The sequence below is a fragment of the Gymnoscopelus braueri genome, assembly GCF_963280865.1.
Source record: "Gymnoscopelus braueri genome assembly, chromosome: 16".
Taxonomy (NCBI): Eukaryota; Metazoa; Chordata; class Actinopteri; order Myctophiformes; family Myctophidae; genus Gymnoscopelus; species Gymnoscopelus braueri.
The window spans coordinates 12,491,697-12,513,745 of NC_137616.1; the positions used below are offsets into that span (position 1 = coordinate 12,491,697).

Here is a 22,049-nt window from a genome sequence, read left to right on the forward strand (position 1 = left end):
CGCAACTCTTAGCATAAATTAGGTTCTCAACTCTATATCTAACCCCAACCTGAAACCTTTGATCATTGTAAGCCTAACAAAAACAAACATAAAAAGAACAAGTTATCTCTGTCCTCACAATTGTTTATTTCTCAATTTCCACTTAACATTGGGCCCTCACAAGCATAGTAATACAAGTACAAACGCACAAGCACACAGTGTGCGCGCGTGTGTGTGTGTGTATGTCACACACATAAAGAAAAGCAGGGTGCAGTGGCATTCCTGGACTCAATGACCTCCCTCCGCCTGCCTCCAGGCCTTATGGGAGAATGCATAGGCTGACCAGAAAGAGGAGGGTGAAAGGAGGGGAGCAGGGTGGGTGGGAGGGGGAACGGGGTGGGTGGGAGGGGCCAAGGTGGGGTGAAAGAGTCTTCAGTGGGATGGCACCGCGTTGTTGGCTTTTCTTTCTCTCCCGCCCACACTGTGGACAAACACTGTGTTTTTATGTTCAGGAAGTCTAATTAGAGTTAATAAAAGCAGCATGTGAAATGTCTGCGAGTCGTTGCACCAAAAGTCAGGAGGAGGAAGCTCCTCCACAGCTACGGGTTAGACTAGGTCAGTGGTTCTCGAAAAAAACGTTTCATGTCAAGGACCCCCCCTAATTGAAATGTATTTGGCCTTGCACCCCCGTCTGAAAATATGTTGTGCTCAGGGCAGGGACCCCCATACAAGATTTGTGTTGTTAAAATGTTGTTTTTTCTTTATCACGATTTTTTGAAAATAGCAGATCTGCAGGCTGTTGTGATGTGTTGAGAGCTTGTAAATCTGCTATTTTCAAATAGCCGTATATTTGGGTTAAAGTGGTTAAAACTGTTATTTTGATGCTATAGTAACACATTTAGCTGGGGACCCCCTGGTGGTCCCCGGACCGCACTTTGAGAACCACTGCCATATAAGTGAAACAACTGTGATGACCTTTCAGTCTGAGGACACGGGGAGAGTACATTAACGTTGCTCAACAGATATGGAATGTTATTGTGTAGCTGTTTTGGATGAGAGCGAACAGGACGAGGTGCATTCTTTGGATACCGGAGAGCCAGATATTACTCATAAATAACATTATCTATAACCAGATACATATGTTTTTTTCGCCTTCAATAAATCTTCCAAACATTTCCCTCCTTGGCCATTATGCGTTTGTGGTTGTTGTACAATGTACCCGATTGCGCAAATTCAGCACAGTCAGATCACTGACGCTAGCATTTCTGCAACTTGAGAAGAAGTATGAGTTTCCATAACATTGTTCCTAGAAAATAATTTACACATCCGACACAAGAGAGAGACACACACACACACACACACACACACACACACACACACACACACACACACACACACACACACACACACACACACACACACACACACACACACACACACACACACACACACACACACACACACACACACACACACACACACAGTTTAGAGTGAAATCCAACATTATATATTTTTTCATGTCTACTTTTTTAAGCCATTAAGGCCTGAGGTTCCGATTCTACAGAAATCTTCTACAAAACAGTTTTTTGAAAAAACGTATGTTGCTATGTCAGTGGTTTTCAAATGTTTTACGTTTTAATGTTAAGTACCCCAAAATGTATTTGGCCGCAGACCCCCATGTCAAAATATGTCATTCCAGGGACCCCCCAGAAGCAAAGATTTGAGTTACAAATGCTTGTAGATCTGCTATTTTTGAATAGCCAAAGTGTAAAATAATGCATACAGAGCATGGTTAATTTCACCTGGGGCAACCCATAGAACTATAGTTTAAGAAATGTGGTGGTATTCAAACAAACCGAGAAGCAAAGTCGTTAGTCTTGATTGAATTCCAAATTGTTTACTTTTTTGGTGAGACAAAGGTTTTTCTGGTAGCAAGCAGCGATGTCATTTACAGTTTAAATTCAGAACAGTTTAGTACATTCAGGCTGCAAACAACCCAGCCACATGTAATATCCTGCTTCTACTCAAACAGATGACTCACATCAAAAGTGTTCGAAGCCAAGTCCAAAAAGAAAAAAAAAGAAAAAACAGAAAAGAAAAGAAAAAAAGGGCCCCTGTGTAAAACGAGTGGCAGAAAGTCAGTCAGTCTCCCCCTCCCCTCCCCTCTCTGAGATGCAAGACAGAATGACTCATTTCAAAGTGATTCGTCTGAGGTTTTTGCGGTTTTGCAAGCGATAGGACTCGGAGCCAAAGAAACTTCCACGAATTTGCTGGCTAAGGGAGGAGCGGCAAGCCCAGGCAGAGGCACAAAGACGTAAATGCCGAGAGCTCTGTTGTCAGCCGGCGAGCCAGCTAGTGGGGACCCCGATCCAAGTGCCTTTGATTACATCAATTACTGCAGCTTCGACAGCGCCTCGGGGACCGTCCACAAACCGCCATTCATAACAACGGGCCTACACACACACACACACACACACACACACACACACAGACGACGAACCCTCACCCCGGCTCGAGTTACCTTCAGGACGGGTCACCATTCTTTTCCCTTTTCCGCCTGAAAGGATACAAACCGATGTTGTGGTTCACTCAGTACATGGGAATATAGAAGCGAAGAGACACAAATGCCCACGCGGACGCAGACAACTGATGTTGTCATACATGGAAACCACACACGTTGTTTGTGCAATAGGCTCTATGCACAGCAGCCATATTATCACTTCCTTCACAGGTGGCAATGATACTAATGAAGGCTCTGTTCCATTTAGTGTAGCACAGTGGTTCTCAGATTTTTGAGTGGTGCCAACCACTCCTACATTTGACCATGTGTGTGTGTCTGTCCGTCCGTCCGTCCGTCCGTATGTTTGAGCAAGGCCTCAACAGCTGCAGCTGATTGCAACACAAGGATGCAGCCAGTTACACTAATTCAAAGGCACCACTCTCTTCAAACTGGGTGTGATTATTCAATTTTCCACGACCCCCATAACTCTGAGTCTGAGAGTGTACAAATGGAACCAAATGGACCCTTACGGGTCCATTTGGTTCCATTTGTACACTCTCAGAGTTACACACCCGTAAGGGGCCATTTGGAAACCCATGAAGGAACCATGAGGGTCCCTGGACCCACATTTTAGACCCACTGGTGTAGCAGAGTGTTTCCAGAGAGCCAACATGCACAATATCAGCACCCTGACTCTGTTTGACCAGAATGGAACAGAGCCTTCATTAGTATCATTGGTAACATCTGTGAATGTCTTCATACTATGGCTGCTGTGCATAGAGCTTATCCTCACCTTCACAGACCCAGACAGAGATGCACACACACACACACACACACACACACACACACACACACACACACACACACACACACACACACACACACACACACACACACACACACACACACACACACACACACACACACACACACACACACACAGTTTCATGCACGCTAAAAGAAAGAGACAGGATCATACAGTCACACACACACATGCACATGTATGCATGCCATGCATATGGACACACAGCAGTATCCTCACAGAAGGTCAAGTACACGACAATCACAGAACACTATGTCCGTTGTGCTCTAGCATGGTGGAACGTCACAGGTGCCAGGACGTTCCTGGAACTGGTTTTAGGATTACGGTTCGGGGTGCCCCGGTAGCTCACCTGGTAGAACACGTACCATATGAAGAAGGCTAAGTCCCTTCCTGCAGCTTTGGGCCCTTTGAGTAGCGACAAGAACGGAAGGAGGGAGAGAGAGAGAGAGAGAGAGAGAGAGAGAGAGAGAGAGAGAGAGAGAGAGAGAGAGAGAGAGAGAGAGAGAGAGAGAGAGAGAGAGAGAGAGAGAGAGAGAGAGAGAGAGAGAGAGAGAGAGAGAGAGAGAGAGAGAGAGAGAGAGAGAGAGAGAGAGAGAGAGAGAGAGAGTCTTGCGGCACTTTTGTCTCACAAAATCACCTTAAAAAAAAAGAGGACTACTGTTTGCTTGGGTGGCTTGGAAGTAACTTAAGGTCAATCCTGGCGTAATTTTTTCTTCTCCCATGTTGGATTATTTTGGAGGTTTTACAATCTCTCTCTCTCTCTCTCACTCTATTTATACAGTATATTTTCACACACCACACACACACACACACACACACACGTTTTGTATGACTATACTTGTGAGGACATCAACATTTTAGGAAGCCGATTTTATGATTGATTTATGATTTTTTGGGGGGATTTTTAAACCGCAAAGTCTAAAGCCGGAAAATAGTAGATCTACAATGCTATTTTCCAGTGTTTGACATTGCCGCAACAACTAAGTGTAAAATAGGGGGAAAAAATCTAACCCCAACTCCCTAAAACTAACCTCTAAAGGTCTAATCCTAAACCTAACCACAACCTGAATCTTTTTTCTAATTGTAAACTAAATTTTTTCAACACATAAAATAACGATTTCTCTTGTGAGGACCAAGAAAATGGTCCTCACAACATCTATTTCTCATATACTATTCTTGTGGGGGACGTTTGGTCCTCATAAGTATACAGTAGTACTGCAAACACACACACACACATACACACACACACAATTTGTTTTCCTTATAGGTCGTTAAACAGAAGCTTTGGCTTTACGTGTCTAAATCCCCCCCCCCCCCCCCCTGCATATAGGGGGAAGTGTGGGAGAACCTGGATCTTGCCTGCTATAAGCCGCTTGCCCCCACGTCTAAACAGGTTAAAATCCTTTAAGACAGACAGCCCTCATCAGCACAGAGACACTGACAGTTCCTCTGTCACTCTGCTGATGAACCCAGTAAACAAACACAGTGAACGAGGGAGGAAGGGAGGGAAGGGAGGGGAGGAGAGGGAGGGGGAGAGGTGTGGTGAGAGAGATGAGTCATCACTTCTGGGGCTCAGTATGTGTGTGTGTGTGTGTGTGTGTGTGTGTGTGTGTGTGTGTGTGTGTGTGTGTGTGTGTGTGTGTGTGTGTGTGTGTGTGTGTGTGTGTGTGTGTGTGTGTGTGTGTGTGTGTGTGTGTGTCTCTCTTTGTTGCTCTTTGCCTCTCTTTTTCTCTCTCCTCCTCTCTCTCCCTCCCTCCGTTTCACCTCATTCAGTCTGCTACACATCCGCTCCCCCCTGAAGGTCCTCATCACCACCAGGCATACTTCAGCAATTACCTTTTTTCGCCCACCACGCTGTCAGTCACAGTGGCCTGGTAATAACAGGCTGTCGCCTCTGCCATCCCCGCCGTGCAAAAAAAAGCTCACTTGCCAGCACTCTCTAGAGCCTAACTCAGCCTCTCTCGTTCTCTCTCTCTCTCTCTTCTCTGTACATCTTCTTGCTCACGTACATACTGGTATACTGTCAGGGTTGCCAGATCTGATTATTATAATTTCCCTGCAAGAATTGTATTTGAAAATAGCCGATCTACAAGCTCACAACGCGTCGCATCGCGACGCGTTGTGAGCTTGTAGATCTGCTATTTTCAAATAGCTGATGTATATGTTAAAGTGCTCACGTGGCCCATAGTCTTTTCTTCTTGGGCTGGTTTTCCTAGACCTGGTTGCTTGTTTCTCTCACAGAGTCTGTCAACACTGTATACTGTAAATATGTACATACTGTAGGCTATGCACATGCACGTATGCATACACAAACTCATGCACACCCCTCCCTTCTTTCCTATCATATACTGTACTGTACCGTATATAACATACATACATTCGTCTAGCAAATATTTAGCACCAGAATCTTTTAAGCTAATTAAAGGTAGGGTAAGTGATATTTTTTGGGTCATTTATATTTTCTTTAGTAACAGAATATTAGTACATTTTCAGGTAGGTGACAACATTTAAGCCAATCAGGAGAGGAGCACTGAAAATGCATTTTCTGTTTAATAAAGAGCTGGAGAGACCTGGGAGACTCCTTTTACTGAACAAACACTCTATAGCAATGAGTACTATCAGAATATAGAGCTATTTAACACGTATTTTAAACCAAAAGTAAATCACTTACCCTACCTTTATGCTTATACAAGTTGTTTTCGTCTTTTACTCCCCTGTGTTTCATTCAGCCTTGTTGCTGTTGAATTTCCCCCTCCGGGGATCAATAAAGGTTTATCTTACAAACATAATGTATATGATGGTATAGGTACTGTATATATCTCTCTCTACTTGTCCATTTTTTCTCTCATACACAAACATGTGTATGCAGGCAAACACGACCCCCCACATTATGCAAACTCTGCGCATAGTCGCATACAAAATAGATGTACTCTCTACATTATGAATTATCGCGTTGATGTGGATTCTTCTTATAGCTTCTGGAGTAAACACAGGTATCCGAGTTGTAAGGAAAACCTACAATAAGGCTTTTGTGTCGTCTCTCCGCTCTCGTTTCTCTTGGTCGTCCTGAACCTGAGGGCATCTAGAACAGTGGTTCTCAAACCTTTTCATTTGAATCTCCCCTTAACTCTGACAGAATACAAATGGAACCAAATGGACCCGTTAGGGTCCATTTGGTTCCATTTGTATTCTGTCAGAGTTACAGACTTGTAAGGGTCAATTTAGAACCCCTAAATGGAACCCAGAGAGTCACTAGAACCCACTTTGAGAACCACTGATCTAGAAGCTTCACGAATGGCCGTGCAAGGTGGAAGACGCCTCATCGCTTTTTTCTCACAGTGGTTTCACAGCATGATGCAATGGTTTGTCACAAAGCACAACGCACGGCAATGGCAGGTGAACAGCCAGAGCAAATATAATTTCACGTCAAGAGCCTTATTTCCCAGAATTCCAGCTGCTATTCATACAATGGCGTATGATGCCACAATGCTCAGGAGACACCTTTATGCATCCGTGCATCTCGGTGTCTTTTAAAGTGGAGAGGGAATTTGAATCATTGCATTGTACTGTACATCACCTCTTTGGCTGCATAGAGAGCTTCATCCTTTCTGCTCCGGTGGGGTCCATGTCTAACTGTGAGGACTGGACAGCATATCACTCCTTTTCATGGACTGATGAAAGGAACAGAATAGATAGGATCACAACAGAACATCCCATGGATGTTGTCCAAATTTAAAAAAAAAATCATTTTGGATGCCAGATAATGAAAAGTCTAGAGTATAATTATTTATTCTATTTCAACAATTTGAACTTACTTTACTTTATTTGTTTATTTGGGAGGGAAAGAACATATTCATGAACACAGCAATAAACCTATACAGGTCATAGGCCTACAATAGAGTGGGAATGCAGTGTAAATATGTCGTGGTTAGCAAGAATGCAAATGTTCATCCGTGGTCCCAAACATATAACAATAAAACGACGTCTGACAAGTTTAGTTTAGTTTAGTGGATGTCCTCTTGGGCCGCCATTACTGAAAATTAAACACTAATGAAAATGTGTACTTAAATTGGCCTACAGTAGCCTTTGCCATGCCAACTCAATAAAGAATGCAGTTCTTTCGAGTGAAAAAATAAGCAATTAGCTAATATTTGTCAGGCAGTTAGGTTTTTGTTTAAAATGCAGCAGATGCTGACACACACTCCCTCGCCTCACCCTCATTAGCGCACCGTCGAAACCCGTGGTGAAATTGTGAATGAAGAATGACAGGGCTGAACGCCTCTCCACATCAATTAATTCATGACCCCAATTACAGTCCTTATGGCCTAACTGTAGATACAAGGAAGTAATGTAATTACGTAACAAAAGAAGAGGGTACAGGGTAAACATGCTCAGACTCAGTGGTGTAAAGTACCTAAGTGCATTCACGCAAGTACTTTTAAAACTTTACTGCAGTATTTCCAATTGTCTGCACTTTTACTTATACTCCACTACATCTCAGACGCAAATATTGTACTTTTACTCCACTACAATTCTTTGAAAACTTTAATTACCAGTTACTTTGTAGATTTTGATTATCATTACAAAACATACATTAACCACTTCAGCCCTATATACATTTCGGCCATTTGAAAATAGCAGATCTACAAGAGTGCAATGCGTTGCGATGCGAGGCATAGTGAGCTTGTAGATCTGCTATTTTCAAAAGATTTGTATACATTTGAAAACTTGTGAAATGGGACATTCTACACAACGAGTACTTTTGGTACTTTTAGCACATTTTGATAGCAACACTTTTGTACTTTCACTCAAGTCAATTTTGAATTCCAGACATATACTTGTGACAGAGTATTTCTACATTGTAGTATTGGTACTTTTACTTAAGTAAAACATGTGAGTTCAGAGTAAACATGCTCAGACTGGGACACACGCATTTAACCCCCCCTCCTCCTAACATCTCTGAATATCTGTTCAGGAGGAGAGGAAGTCAGAAGGTTTCTTAAATAAAAAAGCCCACAGCCACTTTTGAAGGTCGACGGGGGATTCACGCAGATTAATGGAATCCTAACTGGCACACGCAGTAGCAATTTATAGACCAACATACAAGATATTATGACCCAAATTCTGTCCATTATTAAAAACTGCTCACCATCTCTCTCTCACCACCGCTAGCCTATTTATGTCATCCAGTTTCCATGGCTACCATGCCATAGATAAAAATCGAATGCACACGTTTCAAGTGCAACATAACTTTCCCTCACAAAGAGAAGGGAGAAGACGGATGATATTGCCTCAGTGTTGCACTTCAATCGAAGACACACGTCTCTAGACATGACTAATAATGACAATATGCGTTAGTTCAGATAAATGTATGTTGTACATCATCCTCTTACAGTTACCAAAAAGTCTGAACATTTACAGTGTATTTGGACTTAAAATGGAACCAACGATGGGCAATATATCAATATCATATTGATATTGCGATATGAGATATCTGGGATTTTGGATACTGTAGTATTGTGATATTGCACAATTGTTTCCCCCTGGTTTTAAATGCTGCATTACAGAAAGTGTCATTTTCTGAATACCTACTGTTCTATTATTTGCCTTTACCCACTTAATTATATAGGCATTACTGATAATTATTTATCAACAATCTCATTGTGTAAATATTTTGTGAAATCACCAATAGTCATCCCCACAATATTGTCACAATATCGATACTGAGGTATTTGGTGGTGATTCGGTCCATATCGCCAGGCGCATAGGTGGAACAAATAATGCAAAAGTTAAGTTGTCAGAATCTACAACTTCTGTCATTGTGGTCACATCTGAGCACGTTAGAACAGTGGTTCTCAAAGTGGGTTCTAGTGACTCTCTGGGTTCCATTTAGGGGTTCTAAATGGACCCTTACAAGTCTGTAACTCTGACAGTATACAAATGGAACCAAATGGACCCTAACGGGTCCATTTGGTTCCATTTGTATACTGTCAGAGTTAAGGGGAGACCTTCAAATGAAAAGGTTTGAGAACCACTGCGTTAGAATAAAACAAAAATAAAAGACACACACACACACACACACACACACACACACACACACACACACACACACACACAGGCCAACCAGTAAACTGTGTTAACCGCACTAACCAAGATGTCGGTCTTGGTCATTCACACACACAACCCCTCACCACCTACTTCCTACCTGCCACAGCAGGCCAAACTCTAAGTGAGAACGTCCTTCCGAGAACAAAAGGACGAGCTCCTGGCAACAATGTGCTCCGTTCCTTATACTTCCACCAAGCGCTCACCAGTTCAACAAGGCCAAGCTGGAGTGCAGACGCACACACACACACACACACACACACAATACCTGGCTGGAGAAGGAGCATGACATCATTCCTCCACAATGAAATGACTCATTGTTCCCCATTTAGCTGTCAACTTCAAAAGCAGACTAAACGAGATAACCTCTTATTGTGAGGCCCCGAAAACAAAGCCTTTGTCAGCAGGAACGGTATCATTTCAAATGTGAAATATAAACCTGTAAAGATGTGGAAGACATTTCCTTGTTTGACAAAGAAATGGATCGTTCCCCCCCCTCGCTATCAGACTAACACTGACCAGATGGGGTCAAAGGCTTGTTGTAACTGAAGCCATGTTTGCATTAGATAAATCACCAGTTCAATTCAAAAGAGTGGCTATTCACACAATCAATAAAGTAGGTCAGCCTGGACCTTATGGCATGACATGAGGATCAGGTTTGATCATTCCACCACTCTATGAGCTGAAAGAATTGTTTTTCTTTGTCTGAGAACACAGCAAGCCTCCTTGGGGCTCCTGAGTGCTAACGATGGCTGAGTCTTTCACTCCACCTCCTGGTTGAAGTTAGGTACTACACAGTAAAATTGTCTTAAAACTACATATATGTAACTACATAACAGTGTGTAAAAAAGTAACCAAATGGGTCCATTTAATTACATTTTTATACTCTGCTTTAATGAACAAATCAATACTGCGGATTTTACTGTATGTGTACCTCAATGTACTGTTTATCATGTCTCACTAAATAAAGCATCAATCAATGGTAGACAATTATATTGCGTGCTGAACACATTTATAACCTTATGTGCTCACCAGATTTAAGACTTCGTTTACGGGAAGGTGAATGGGCTGTAAAACTATTTAACATAAAGGATGAGCTACAGTCTACTCTATGCCACGAAACAGGTAAACCCTCCAATGAAAACAATTCAAGACTTTAGGCCTACATTGCCACAATGAAACATTTTGGTAGCATTTAGTTGTGGTACAGTTACAGCGAAAACAAGCCATTACTTAGACCAACATTAAGTGATATACTACAATGACAATCTATAGTATACATTCTCTTCAGTGATAAATATCCACACGAAAGACTGCACATCTTTTCAGCATTCAGTTTATTTTCTAATGCCTTAGAGTCACCGTCACATTCCTATTCTCCTTATAACTTAGGGAAGAAAAAAAATTAGAAACAGTATGGTAAATTAATTCATATTGACCATTTAACTAATGCCTCATTTATGCTCCGCTGTACGACCGTGTTCAGCGCCGAAAAAAAAGCCGATCTACAAGCTCAAATGGGTCGCATTGCGACGTTTTTGAGCTTGTAGATCTGCTACTTTTAGCACACAACACCGTTGTATAACAAAGTATAAAATCAGGTGCATGACAGGTGCAGAGTCTCGACGAGTCTTACTCGTCAAGCGTTGCATTTAAAAGAAAATTGCTCATATGAAATGAGTCATTTGGATGTTGTCGTCGTGCAAAACCGGGAAACATTGTGCAGCTCGACCATGATTGTGCAACTTTTTTTTCGAGGGATAAACTGAAATGAAACTACATTAAAAGTAAGCTTAAAAAAGCTCCTTGTTATGCGAACATCTCTTCTCTTCTTTTAAAATAAAAAAAAATAAAAAGCCACTGAGAAGATCGATTCATCTAGCATGATAACCTCGGCAGCTTGTTCTTTTAATTCCTTTGACCATACGTGCTTCTCAGGGGCATGAATGGGATCTTTGAAACATAAGCCCCATTGTACAAACAAAGTGTCCATTACATTAAAAACAGGTGAAACCTTTTGCACTTCTTTTTTTTCTCTCCTCCTCTTCTACACGTCGCAAAGAAAACAAGTCAAGCACTTAAAATGCAGGCAAATCCTAAGGCATCATGTGAACTAAAAATACAAACAAATATATTTTATATGGAGGTACAGGCTTCCTCTGCTTTTGTCAATAACAGCATTCCCATACCAGATAAAATATGTTCTAATGCAAAAATGGCAACCCTAGCTAATATCATACAAAGTGAACTACTGAATAGAAAAGACAAAAATAATCATCCAAACACACAAAATACTGAAGTTTTTGATAAAATGCTTTGAATTAACCTTCCGGTAATTCAACCATTCCCTTTACTTGCTCCAACCGGGAGCAAAGTAAGATAGTTGTCATTTAAAAAAAACAAACATAAAACATTAAGAGCAAATTATAAACACTGCATCCCTGTTTGAGGATGAACCCACTAAGACCGGGAACGCATTTTTAGATTTCTTTAGGCTATTCAAAAATAGCAGATATACAAGCTCATAGCGCGGCACCGAGTGCAGCGCTACGAGCTTGTAGATCTGCCATTTTTGAAAAATCTTGAAAATTCGTGGCAAAATCTTGGATTATATATTTTTTAAAGCGAACAGTCAAATGTCCGCAAAAACGAAAGAAAAAATCAAATATTTGCACAACTTTTAAAGATCTTTCAAAAATAGCAGATCTACAAGCTCATAGCGAGTGCCGCGCTATGAGCTTGTATATCTGCTATTTTTTAATAGCCAAAGAAATCTAAAAATGACACACAGATGCGTTCCCGGTCTTAAAGAGTTAAACCCAGGTTACCAACTGTGCCTGTTAACACCCCACTGCCATATAATTTGTTTTCCACAGTCGTGATGGATGCACAGATCATATTGCAGATACATCCCACTTCATAATGAATATATAGCATGAATCAAATACCATGAGAGACAGGTCAACAGGTATGATGGTCTCTGTAAGGGCTCAAGCTCACAATAAGGAAAAGGGAAAGCATAAGCTATACAGTATACGTATATATGCATAAAAAGGTCATTAACCAAATTAACGTTGGTGTCCCCATTGTGGCCAATTTCGTTTTTTTTTTAAGTTGCATTTTCTTCTTTTCTAATTTTAAAAAATAGTGGGAAATGGCAGATTTATAAGCTCAAATCACGCTGCGATGCAACATGTTGTGAGCTTGTACATGAGCTATTTTCACTCATTAGTAAATATGTGACATAAATTCAATATATGGGCTTGAACTGGGCGGAAAAGTTTCAGAGCTAAAAGAAAAAGGGGGAAAAATCGGCATTGAAGAACCAATGCAAAGGCTTTAAGGCGGTGACGAGATTGGTCTTCGAAAGCAGCAGGTGTAGGTTTGCTAGCCGAGGTTTTCTACACCGTTCAAGCCCCTGCACTGAATTAGGACATTAGGTCACCAGAACTATTGGTATTGGCGGAGATCTCGGTCATAATTGGCTACACGAGACTATTGAGATTATACTTCACCATACGCAATGCTATTTTTGAAAAACGTTTCAAGGTTTTTTTTAAAACTTGGTATATGACGTGGCCAGAATAGGGACACCGGGGTTTAAAATGGTTAAAACAACCTTAATTAAAACAAAGAAATTCTCACAAGCGCTTCGAATACATCTTCTGCACAGGATTTACATCTTTGTCTTAAAAAGCCTCGTCTTCCTTTTCACATTTCTCAAGGACTGACTTTGTGAGCCGGGCGTTGTCGAGCTTGACAAGGACCGGTCAAAAACGGGGGGAAAGCCATCCACTGACTTGAGGGACAGACAGTGCGAGGATGGGACACACACATACACACTGGCCCTTGGGAGGCCCTGAGAGCACAAAAATAAAACGATGAACAAAAACAAGTGTAAAAACACTCAAAACGCCCCCCCCCCCACATTCGCATGCCACCTGACCCAGTGGACACTGATTTTTTTTTTTTGCACAGTTCCTCGCAGCTACAGAGACATTCTGACCCCGCAAAAAGTCCACCTACAACATGATGAAACGCATAGAAACATTAAAGACATCCCTTTCGCCCTATATAGCACCGAGTTATACCGAGTTGCTCGTGGGGTGTTGCACACCAAAAAACAAATCTTCAAACTCAATGTGAGGTTGTAGATCAGCTATTTTTGTTACATGACCACCGCAGTGCCACTAAGTATAAATCACGCCTAAAGGGCCACACAAAACATAACAGCATGGTTTTGTTTTTTTGGGGTGGGGGGTGGGGGGGGGGTTCAAAATGGGGATGGATGGCGTGATTGTTTTGGTCTTGCCGTCACAGAGCATATCTCCTGTGAAAGCTGTGCAAATGTTATGTATGGACATTTTTTTTGAGAAGGAGGACTGGCTTATCGTTGTCGTCGCCCGGACTGAGCGCAACATCTCTCCCGTCGCTCCGCTGATGATGATGAACAAGAGTCAAGGGTCAATATCATGCAGGAGGAGACAGGAGGAGGAGGAGCACAGTTTAACAGGTCTCTTTACAACAGAGGGGTCCACCGGTTTGGATCGGGGGGGGGGGGGACTGGGGGAGGTGCCATCTGGGGTAAGACGGTAGAACGCGTCGAGATGGGGGGGGGGGGGGGTTAGTGTTATATATCTAGTGCAGGTCTCGTGGGGAGAGTCTGAAGTTCAGACTTCTGTTAACCTTGGACAGTACAGAGAAAGGTATGGGGAGGGGGTGTCACCTCATGTGTCTCTGCACAAATGGGGGGGGGGGACGAGGACGAGGCAAAGGAAGGAAAGTGGGCCGTTTTTTTTGGGGTCCGATCATGAGGTGCCCTGTCTCTTCTGTTGCTGAACCCGGATCAGCTCCAGCTGTTTTTTGCACTTCTGGTAGTACGTGGACAAACTCTTGTTCTCCTCCAGCAGCTTCTTGTGCTCCTGCACCAAGCGGGACGTGTTCTGCTGGTCCTTCTCGTCCTGATCCAGCTCGGCGATGAGCTCCTTCCTATACGCGCACACACACGCACGCACGCACACACGTGCAAATAGCAGCACAACATCAGCCAATGTAGCTAGAAAACCCTTGCACATGTGTTAAAGAGTAACTGCTAATGTAGTCAGGATTTCATTGTGCGAGTATTATTTTAACTCTACAATGGATATCTGTCTGACCCAAACTGTGATTTAACCCATTAAGACCTGAGGCCGATTCTTACTTATGTCTTCTAAATCCCAACAGTTTTCTGAAAAACATAAGATTCTATATCAGTGGTTTTCGAACCTTTTCATGTCAAGGACCCCCAAAATGATATGTATTTGGCCACCGACCCCCATCTCAAATATATTTAGTTCCAGGGACCCCCAGAAGCAAAGATTTGAGTTAAAATTTTCCCTTTAAAATAATATAAATATATCAATTTGCAGTTGCACACATTATCTCGAATTTTCAAAAATAGCAGATCTACAAGCTCATTTTAATGTCGGCCCCTTTAATTTTGGTTCTTTGGTTCTTTCCAAAAAAAGAACCAAAGTGTCAATTTCACAGGGACGTTATAGTTATAACGGAAGATGAGCAAACAAGGCCAATGCAGCAGCACAGTAGCAGTGAGCAGCCTGAAAATGCTGGTTCTATGTGTGAGATTGGACATAGCCAGTGAAAATGAGATGACTTTAGTCTTCGACTTTTTTTTCTGTATTTTCGTGATGATATTTGAACTGTTGGTGCCACTGTATTTGACTATGAATTGAATACCAAGGGCCTCAATGGAAACAAGACCACGAGGACATTTTTGAACTGACCTTTTAGACAAAGTATTTGAAATGTAACTGTGCTGTTTTACATATTTTGCCTAATAAAATATTCAATCAATCAAACGGTTGTTCCCCTATATACACCAATTCTGATTCTTACAGTGGCTGGTGGCCAGATCTAAATTTGGTAATTTGCTTTTGTGTGGCACAGACATTAAAATGCATTTTCCTATCTGAAGGAGCTTTGAGAAGGCCTTGTTTATGCTGCTGGCATTCTGTGGTAAACAATGTTATGTACGCATGCATGTGTTTGTGTATATGTTACAGTATGATTGGAGAACCAGTACGATTGAAGAATGCGCGCTCGTTTTTACCACCCACCCAGCACTAGAGGGAGCCACAAGCCAGGCTTGTGCACAAACATATATGGCCACACACACACACACACAGTCACACACACACAAACACACACGCGCACACACACGCGCACGCGCTCATGCTTTTTTTGGTTTATTGAAAGCAGGACTGTTTAGATACTTTTATTGTGTTCTGGCTTTTGTTTTACTTTCTCCCTGACACACACACACACACACACACACACACACAGTGATCCATGAAAAGAACTATTCTGTCCCTATCGGTTTACAAATCAAACGGCGCTGAGTCGACTAGTGGAGCGTCGGCCGGTCACCGCGGGCACTCGCGCCTGGAGGCGCGAGGGCGCGCTTCCTCGGCCTCAAGCTCCACTAAGTCGGCGCGCCGTGCGTGTGAACGCGTGTTCAGCGTTCCCCTCATAGATATTATGGTTCCCCTAGCGTAGCTTCCTGGTTGCTATGTGGGGGGGAACAACAAAAGACAGGTCTCCGTCGGCGCATCAAAGCCCCGCCTCTCCGCGCTCTCCTTCTCCTCCTCCTCGGAGGAGGAGAAGGAGAGAAGGAGAGGACGGGACGGTTTAAAACGCGAGGAGGAGGAGGAGGAGGAGGCTCCTCTTCCTCGCGAGCCTCGCGTAATAACCCCCCGCCTCGCAGCGCCGTCCTCCTCCTCCTCCTCGCGAGCCTCGCTAATAAACCCTGTCTCGAAAAGCCCCGCCTCGCCCCGAAGGAGCCCCGTGCCTAAAAACGAGCGCTCTGTCTTCAATCGTACTGGTTCTCCAAACGTACTGTGACATATATATCAAACAATTTACTGTTTTACTGTAAAACAAATAATGTTATTCTTGTCACTGGACTGGATCATTAAAATGACTGGGTACCGCACAAAAATAGGCACTTGAGAATAATCCGTAACGTTGATTGGCTCAGCTGGCAGACAATAAATCAAAATTACACCATCACGGCCTAAGCATACCATCTTTGTGATTAGCGACGTGGTTTCTTCCGCGAGCTTGTCCTCACTATAAGTGAAAAAGTGTCTGTGACGTGTGCGGCGGGCTGCAGCGCCCCCTCTCTTCACTCAGTTTAAATTTAAATGTCCAACAGCCGGGCAGTGTGAACAATAAATCAAGAGCCATTTACTGTACAGTAGTATATTTGGCCTGTGACATTTGGAGACTGGCACAAAAAATAGAAAAGAAAATTCTTAACTCATCCCTAGTCTCCAAGCACAGACACGGTACTACAGAAGCTGAATATTGGCTTAAAGGGATATTTCACTTTGAAATAAAATAAACCAAAAAAAAAATAGCCAAACTGTAAAAGTACATCCATTTCTTAAACAGAATTGAATACAAAAATGTTTGTATTCATTTGTTTTTAGGTAGGCAGAAAGGGTGGGGGTAAAAAGTTAAATACGGTGTCTATCTACACTGTTTAATAAGATCTTCGTTTGACTAGAAAAAAACAAAGAAAATAAAACTATATTGGAAAATTCTAATGGCACTGATTATTAGACAGCGGTTCAACTTACTTCCTCTGGATAAGCAAGGCAATCTCCGTTTGGACTTTCAGGTACTCCTGGGCCATTTTGCAATGCTGCTCAAACACAGCCATGGATTCTTTGGAGTTGGGACAGGGAGCAAGGGGCTGGAAATAAGAGATACAAATCAATTGCTTAAGCTAGTTAGATGGACCATATTGCAAAGTATATATTGTTAATAAGCGTAATCAGAGCCGTTAAGAACAGACTAAATGTCTCACTGCCAATGTGGCATTTAGAATACCATTTCAGTTTTTAGATCAACATCTTTGATTGTCAGGTCTAAAAATATTAATAAAAGCCTAGCATTATAATGTTCACTTTGCTTAACCCATTGAATCCGGGAACGCATCTCTTGTCATTTTAGATTTCTTTGGCTATTCAAAAATAGCAGATCTACAAGCTCATAGTGCGGCACTCTGTGCCGCACTATGAGCTTGTAGATCTGCTATTTTTGAAAAATCGTGACAATTTGTGCAAATCTTAAAAAAAATATATTTTAAAGCAAACATTTGCAAAATATTTTGTTCCAGGGGCAAATATTTGAGTTACAAATGTTCCCTTAAAAATGTATATATTCAAAGATTAGCACACATTTTCACGATTTTTCAAAAAAGTGCCGTGCTATGAGCTTGTATATTTGATATTTTTGAATAGCCAAAGAAATCTTAAAATGATGGATGCGTTCCCGGTTTGAAAGGGTTAAACAGCATGGTTGGAGGATTGTATTATGCAATGTAAGGTACAAATGTGAAAGATATTATGTCTGATGAACAGTCCTTTGCAATTACAAATTCTAAATTGTCTCTTTAACTTTTGAATAGACAACGCCCTTTTCCTATTTTAACTTAGGATGACGGCACGTGGCAGAGAGTAGGACCCTTGACACTAGAAGCAGGGAATGTGAATGAACAAGTTATCGTAATGGTGGCAGAGTGAGCCGTCTACCTGTAGCTGGTGATCGAGGGTCAGATAGGCCATGGGAATAGAGTTGTCTGAGCCATTAGTGTCTGAAAAAAGAAAATGCTACATTGTAAATTTACATATTAACCACATGAACCCTTAGCATCCCTATTCAGGCCATGTCTTTCAACACATTCCCTGCCATTGACTGAGATTTCCATCAAAAAAAACAAAAAACATATTTTTTCAGAAATTACAAATGACTGCGAGAGAAGGAATGGACGGACATGACGTCATCCCGAAAAGATTGACTTCCGTCCACTCCTATGCTATGAGATGTAGAAAAACACACAACCTGGATTTGTCTTTGCTATGAGGGCTACATACACGGGGTCAGGGTTATCAATGACAGACATGTCATTTTACAACAGAATACCCCCCCACCCCCTCTTCCATGACCCTTCCCCTGGCTCAGGGTGACAAGAGTCTAACGCCTTCAATCACTGTTGAAGATTACGTAATGTCTGGAGCGCTGCTGGAGAGATTTACACGACCAGCCACGAACGCCCCCACAATGACACAGACAGCATTACAGCTGTAGTGGTGAAAGCATGACACAATGGATCGGACGAGGGCCAACTTCAATCAATCAATCAATCAATACATACAGCCGTAAAAGTCAACCTTCCCCTTTGTCATTCATGTTAACCATGTGTGTTATGGAGTTTGTTGGCAGCTTTTAACAATCAAAGTAAATGGAGTATATGAGCATAAAATGCAAAATATAGCAATTCATACTGTATGAAGGGGTGTGGACAATAAAATGAATAGCCGAAAATAAAGTGTGCATCTTAACACCTGGTCTCTATAGCAGGATCCTTTTTATTGCAGTGGTTTTAGAGGACTGTCAGCTCTGTCTTCCATGTCCATTTTTGGTCACACTGACTGTTGTGGGACTGACTGAAGTACCAAACTAGTCATATTTCCAATACAAAAGTCAAAAGTGAGCAAAACAATTTTTATACTAGTCTATATAGTACTTTTTTTTTAGGAAGAACTCGGGGATTAAAGCAAAGCAAAGATTTGTCAGGTCGCAGACCTTGTGCTCCGTTTCCTAAACTATTAGAACAATATGTAAAACTACAGTATATCAAGTTTCCGTATTATCATATGTCGGTGCTCTTTGGTGACAGCCCAGTTACTTGACAACTGGCACGCATAGTCTCTAGACTTAAGTTAGATCGATAGCAACAGATCATTTTGTATGTGGTAACTTCTTTCTGCCTGTTTAACTGACATTCATTGGGCCTAATATGCATATTAGGATAGTTGTTAACTATTTGGCTGAGGCACAATCATGGTTTGTAGACCAGCCAGGAGGCTGTGTTTTGACAACTGGGGTCAAATGTAGAACACTCATCCACACCACTGACTGCACTGTAAGCCCGCCAGCACACTACATTTTTTGGCCGATCAACACCGATCTCATATACGGCCTCTATGGAATAGTCACGATGCGTGAACTGGGCAAAAGTATAATGCATCTTTATTACAATTTTGTTCTATTAAATAGATAGACCTTTATTTAGCCAGGGACATTTAGTTATCATAGCAGCACTGCATACGGATGAAACAAAGATAACACTAATTGAGATAATATAAAAGTCGACTTGACGTCCAACCTGGCCACCTGCACGTGGGTTGGTCAAGTTTGCATAATGTATGAGCCATTAGCAGATAGAAATAGAGGCATAGGTATCATGCGCCTTCTGTCACCAGGAAAAAAGGCATAAAAATAGATTTTAAGCCTTGAACTCTGGCCTGGCCTTCTGCGCCCGGACTGACCGTGTACTCTGGCCTTCGGCACTCGGACTGACCGTGTTAGCATAGGGCAGTGGTTCTCAAACTGTGGGTCGGGACAACCCAGGGGGGTCCCCACAATAATAAAGAAAAAATACCATAACTGCATCAAAAGTAATCAACAAACTATCTTATTAAAATTGGTCAAATTGTCAAATACCTTAGTATAAGAAAGAGGCAAACATTGTGAAAATAGCCTATCTACAAGCTTGTAGGTCTGCTATTTTCACAATATTTATCTGTGGAACCCGAGTCAAACAAGGGTGAGGGGGTCCCCAGTTCAAATATGATTATTTTCGGGGGTCACGGCCTGAAAAAGGTTGAGAACCACTGGCGTAGGGTATGAAATATTTGCACATAAATACAGTCGTAAGTGTCATGAACGATTTTTCCATTTCCTCCACACCTCCTCTCCCAATGAGACTTTCTGAAGGAATTCCTAGGAAATTGCAGATGGGAGTAAGTGGGCGTCTACCTGTGGGGTCATCAGGTGAGTAGTAGCCTCTACTGCTGTTCTTATCCGGCGGCATCATCCTCACACTGGGACTGGACGACCTGCTGCTGTTTCTGCTCCCCTGCAATAGGACGGCAACACTGTCAAAAGTCACCTGGGACAAGCCAATCACATCTGTCAGTTGGTGGACGTTAAAAAGGATCTGATAGAAGGCAATTAAGGATGCACAATATCGGTCATCATCATGATTCCAGATATGTCATGCTGATGGGCATTAATTATGTGCCAACTGTATTGGTGTAAAAAGAGCTTGTTAATCTACCGACAGAGATAATGGCTACAGTGTCTGAGCAAATTAACATGGACATCTCATTATCGGCAAGTTTCACTATTGTGCATCCCTAAAAGTAATACAAAAAGAAATGCAAAAATTGCGTGTAAAAAGAAAAAGTCTATACTGAAAGCATCCACTGACAATATACCAAAGACTTTGATATTTGTGACATTTTTGTCACTCTCAATCTTGAATCTACGCGCAATTACAAATGTCTAATAGAAGGTATAGAGAACATAACCTCGGAGGAAATGAAACATTATATGAGCAGTCATGCTGTCACACCTCTGGGAATTGAGCACTTGGCAGCGAAGCGCAAAAATATCTTCTTCAATTTATAAAACATTTCTCCATACCGAGATTCAAGTTTTTCTGTGAACTTAGAATGAACTTTGCAACTGTTCAGAGTTTTTTCTGTGAACTTGGAATGAACTTTTCAGAGTTAAGATGTTAATTTTAAATAAATAAGAGACTAGTGTTTGGGAAGAAAGGAGAGAACGTCGTTAGATAAGGGGGTGTTATGTGACGGTTTGAAGGTTGACTATCTGCGCACACGTGGTGTGTGTGTGTGTGTGGGGAGAGTGGCAGGTAGCGCTCCTACATGCATAATGTCTTCCTCTTCCATGAGGTGACATATCAAACATTTGTCACAGAGGAATTGCTTCACTTCACGAAGCACACATCCCAATCCTTTGAGAGAAGCTCCCTTCTCATTAAATGGCATCAGGATCACAAATCCATCCAAAACATGAATGGGCGGGGGGATACATTCTTAATGTTTTGGATATGCTCTCTAGCTGTGAGAGCCAAACCATTGTCTCAAACTAACCTTCAGAGAGCATTGCAAGTATTGGGAACTTATTGTTTATGAATAATTATTTATGAATAATGCTACAAGATGTGAGACTGACATGTTGTATACGATAAGCCTCTAATATGCTCCATATTAAAAACTAACTAAAATCAATTGAACGGCATAAAATATAAACTTTTAGCTCATTGTCCCAATTATAGACTGTAGGCTCCACAAATATTTTTTATTTTGTAGCTCACTTATCAAAGACTTTCAAAAACTCTTCCATTGCAGCTTACCTGGCTGGACTCTGTGCCTATCCCTGGTAAGTCCTGCACGGATCGACGTCTCTGGGCCTCGTAGGTGGCTGTGGACGGGACAAGAGGGACAAATATAGAAAGAAAGGGAGAAAGCATGAGACTGACTACAGGTTCAAGATGAACGGGGAGCCATGTCCATGTCTGGTTGTTGGGGAGAGGGGAGAATCCCGATCCGCAGAGCCAGCTGCTTGGGTTTTTTAACCCCTTACGCCCTGTCAACATGTGCTGTGACATGGCTCTAATGCGACCACAGCACAAACACCCACCACACTCCAACACTGCACATCACTCATACGTACAACACCGCAGACCTGATCCACCGCATGAAT

The 22,049-nt window shown here is 42.1% G+C and overlaps 1 protein-coding gene across 2 annotated transcripts in view; it reads right to left on the minus strand.

Annotated features, from left to right (window-relative positions):
- Positions 1 to 13,665: 13,665 nt before the first annotated feature.
- map3k7 (mitogen-activated protein kinase kinase kinase 7) overlaps positions 13,666 to 22,049 on the minus strand; it is a 30,765-nt gene continuing 22,381 nt past the window's right edge. For both annotated transcript variants that reach the window (XM_080452580.1, XM_080452579.1), the window contains 5 exons: positions 21,700 to 21,767; positions 20,295 to 20,394; positions 18,005 to 18,066; positions 17,048 to 17,163; positions 13,666 to 14,396 (listed from right to left, as the gene is read on the minus strand). In XM_080452580.1, the coding sequence (XP_080308706.1) occupies positions 14,216 to 14,396; positions 17,048 to 17,163; positions 18,005 to 18,066; positions 20,295 to 20,394; positions 21,700 to 21,767 (527 nt within the window). In that variant the 3' untranslated portion in view covers positions 13,666 to 14,215. The remainder of the gene's footprint in view (positions 14,397 to 17,047; positions 17,164 to 18,004; positions 18,067 to 20,294; positions 20,395 to 21,699; positions 21,768 to 22,049) is intronic.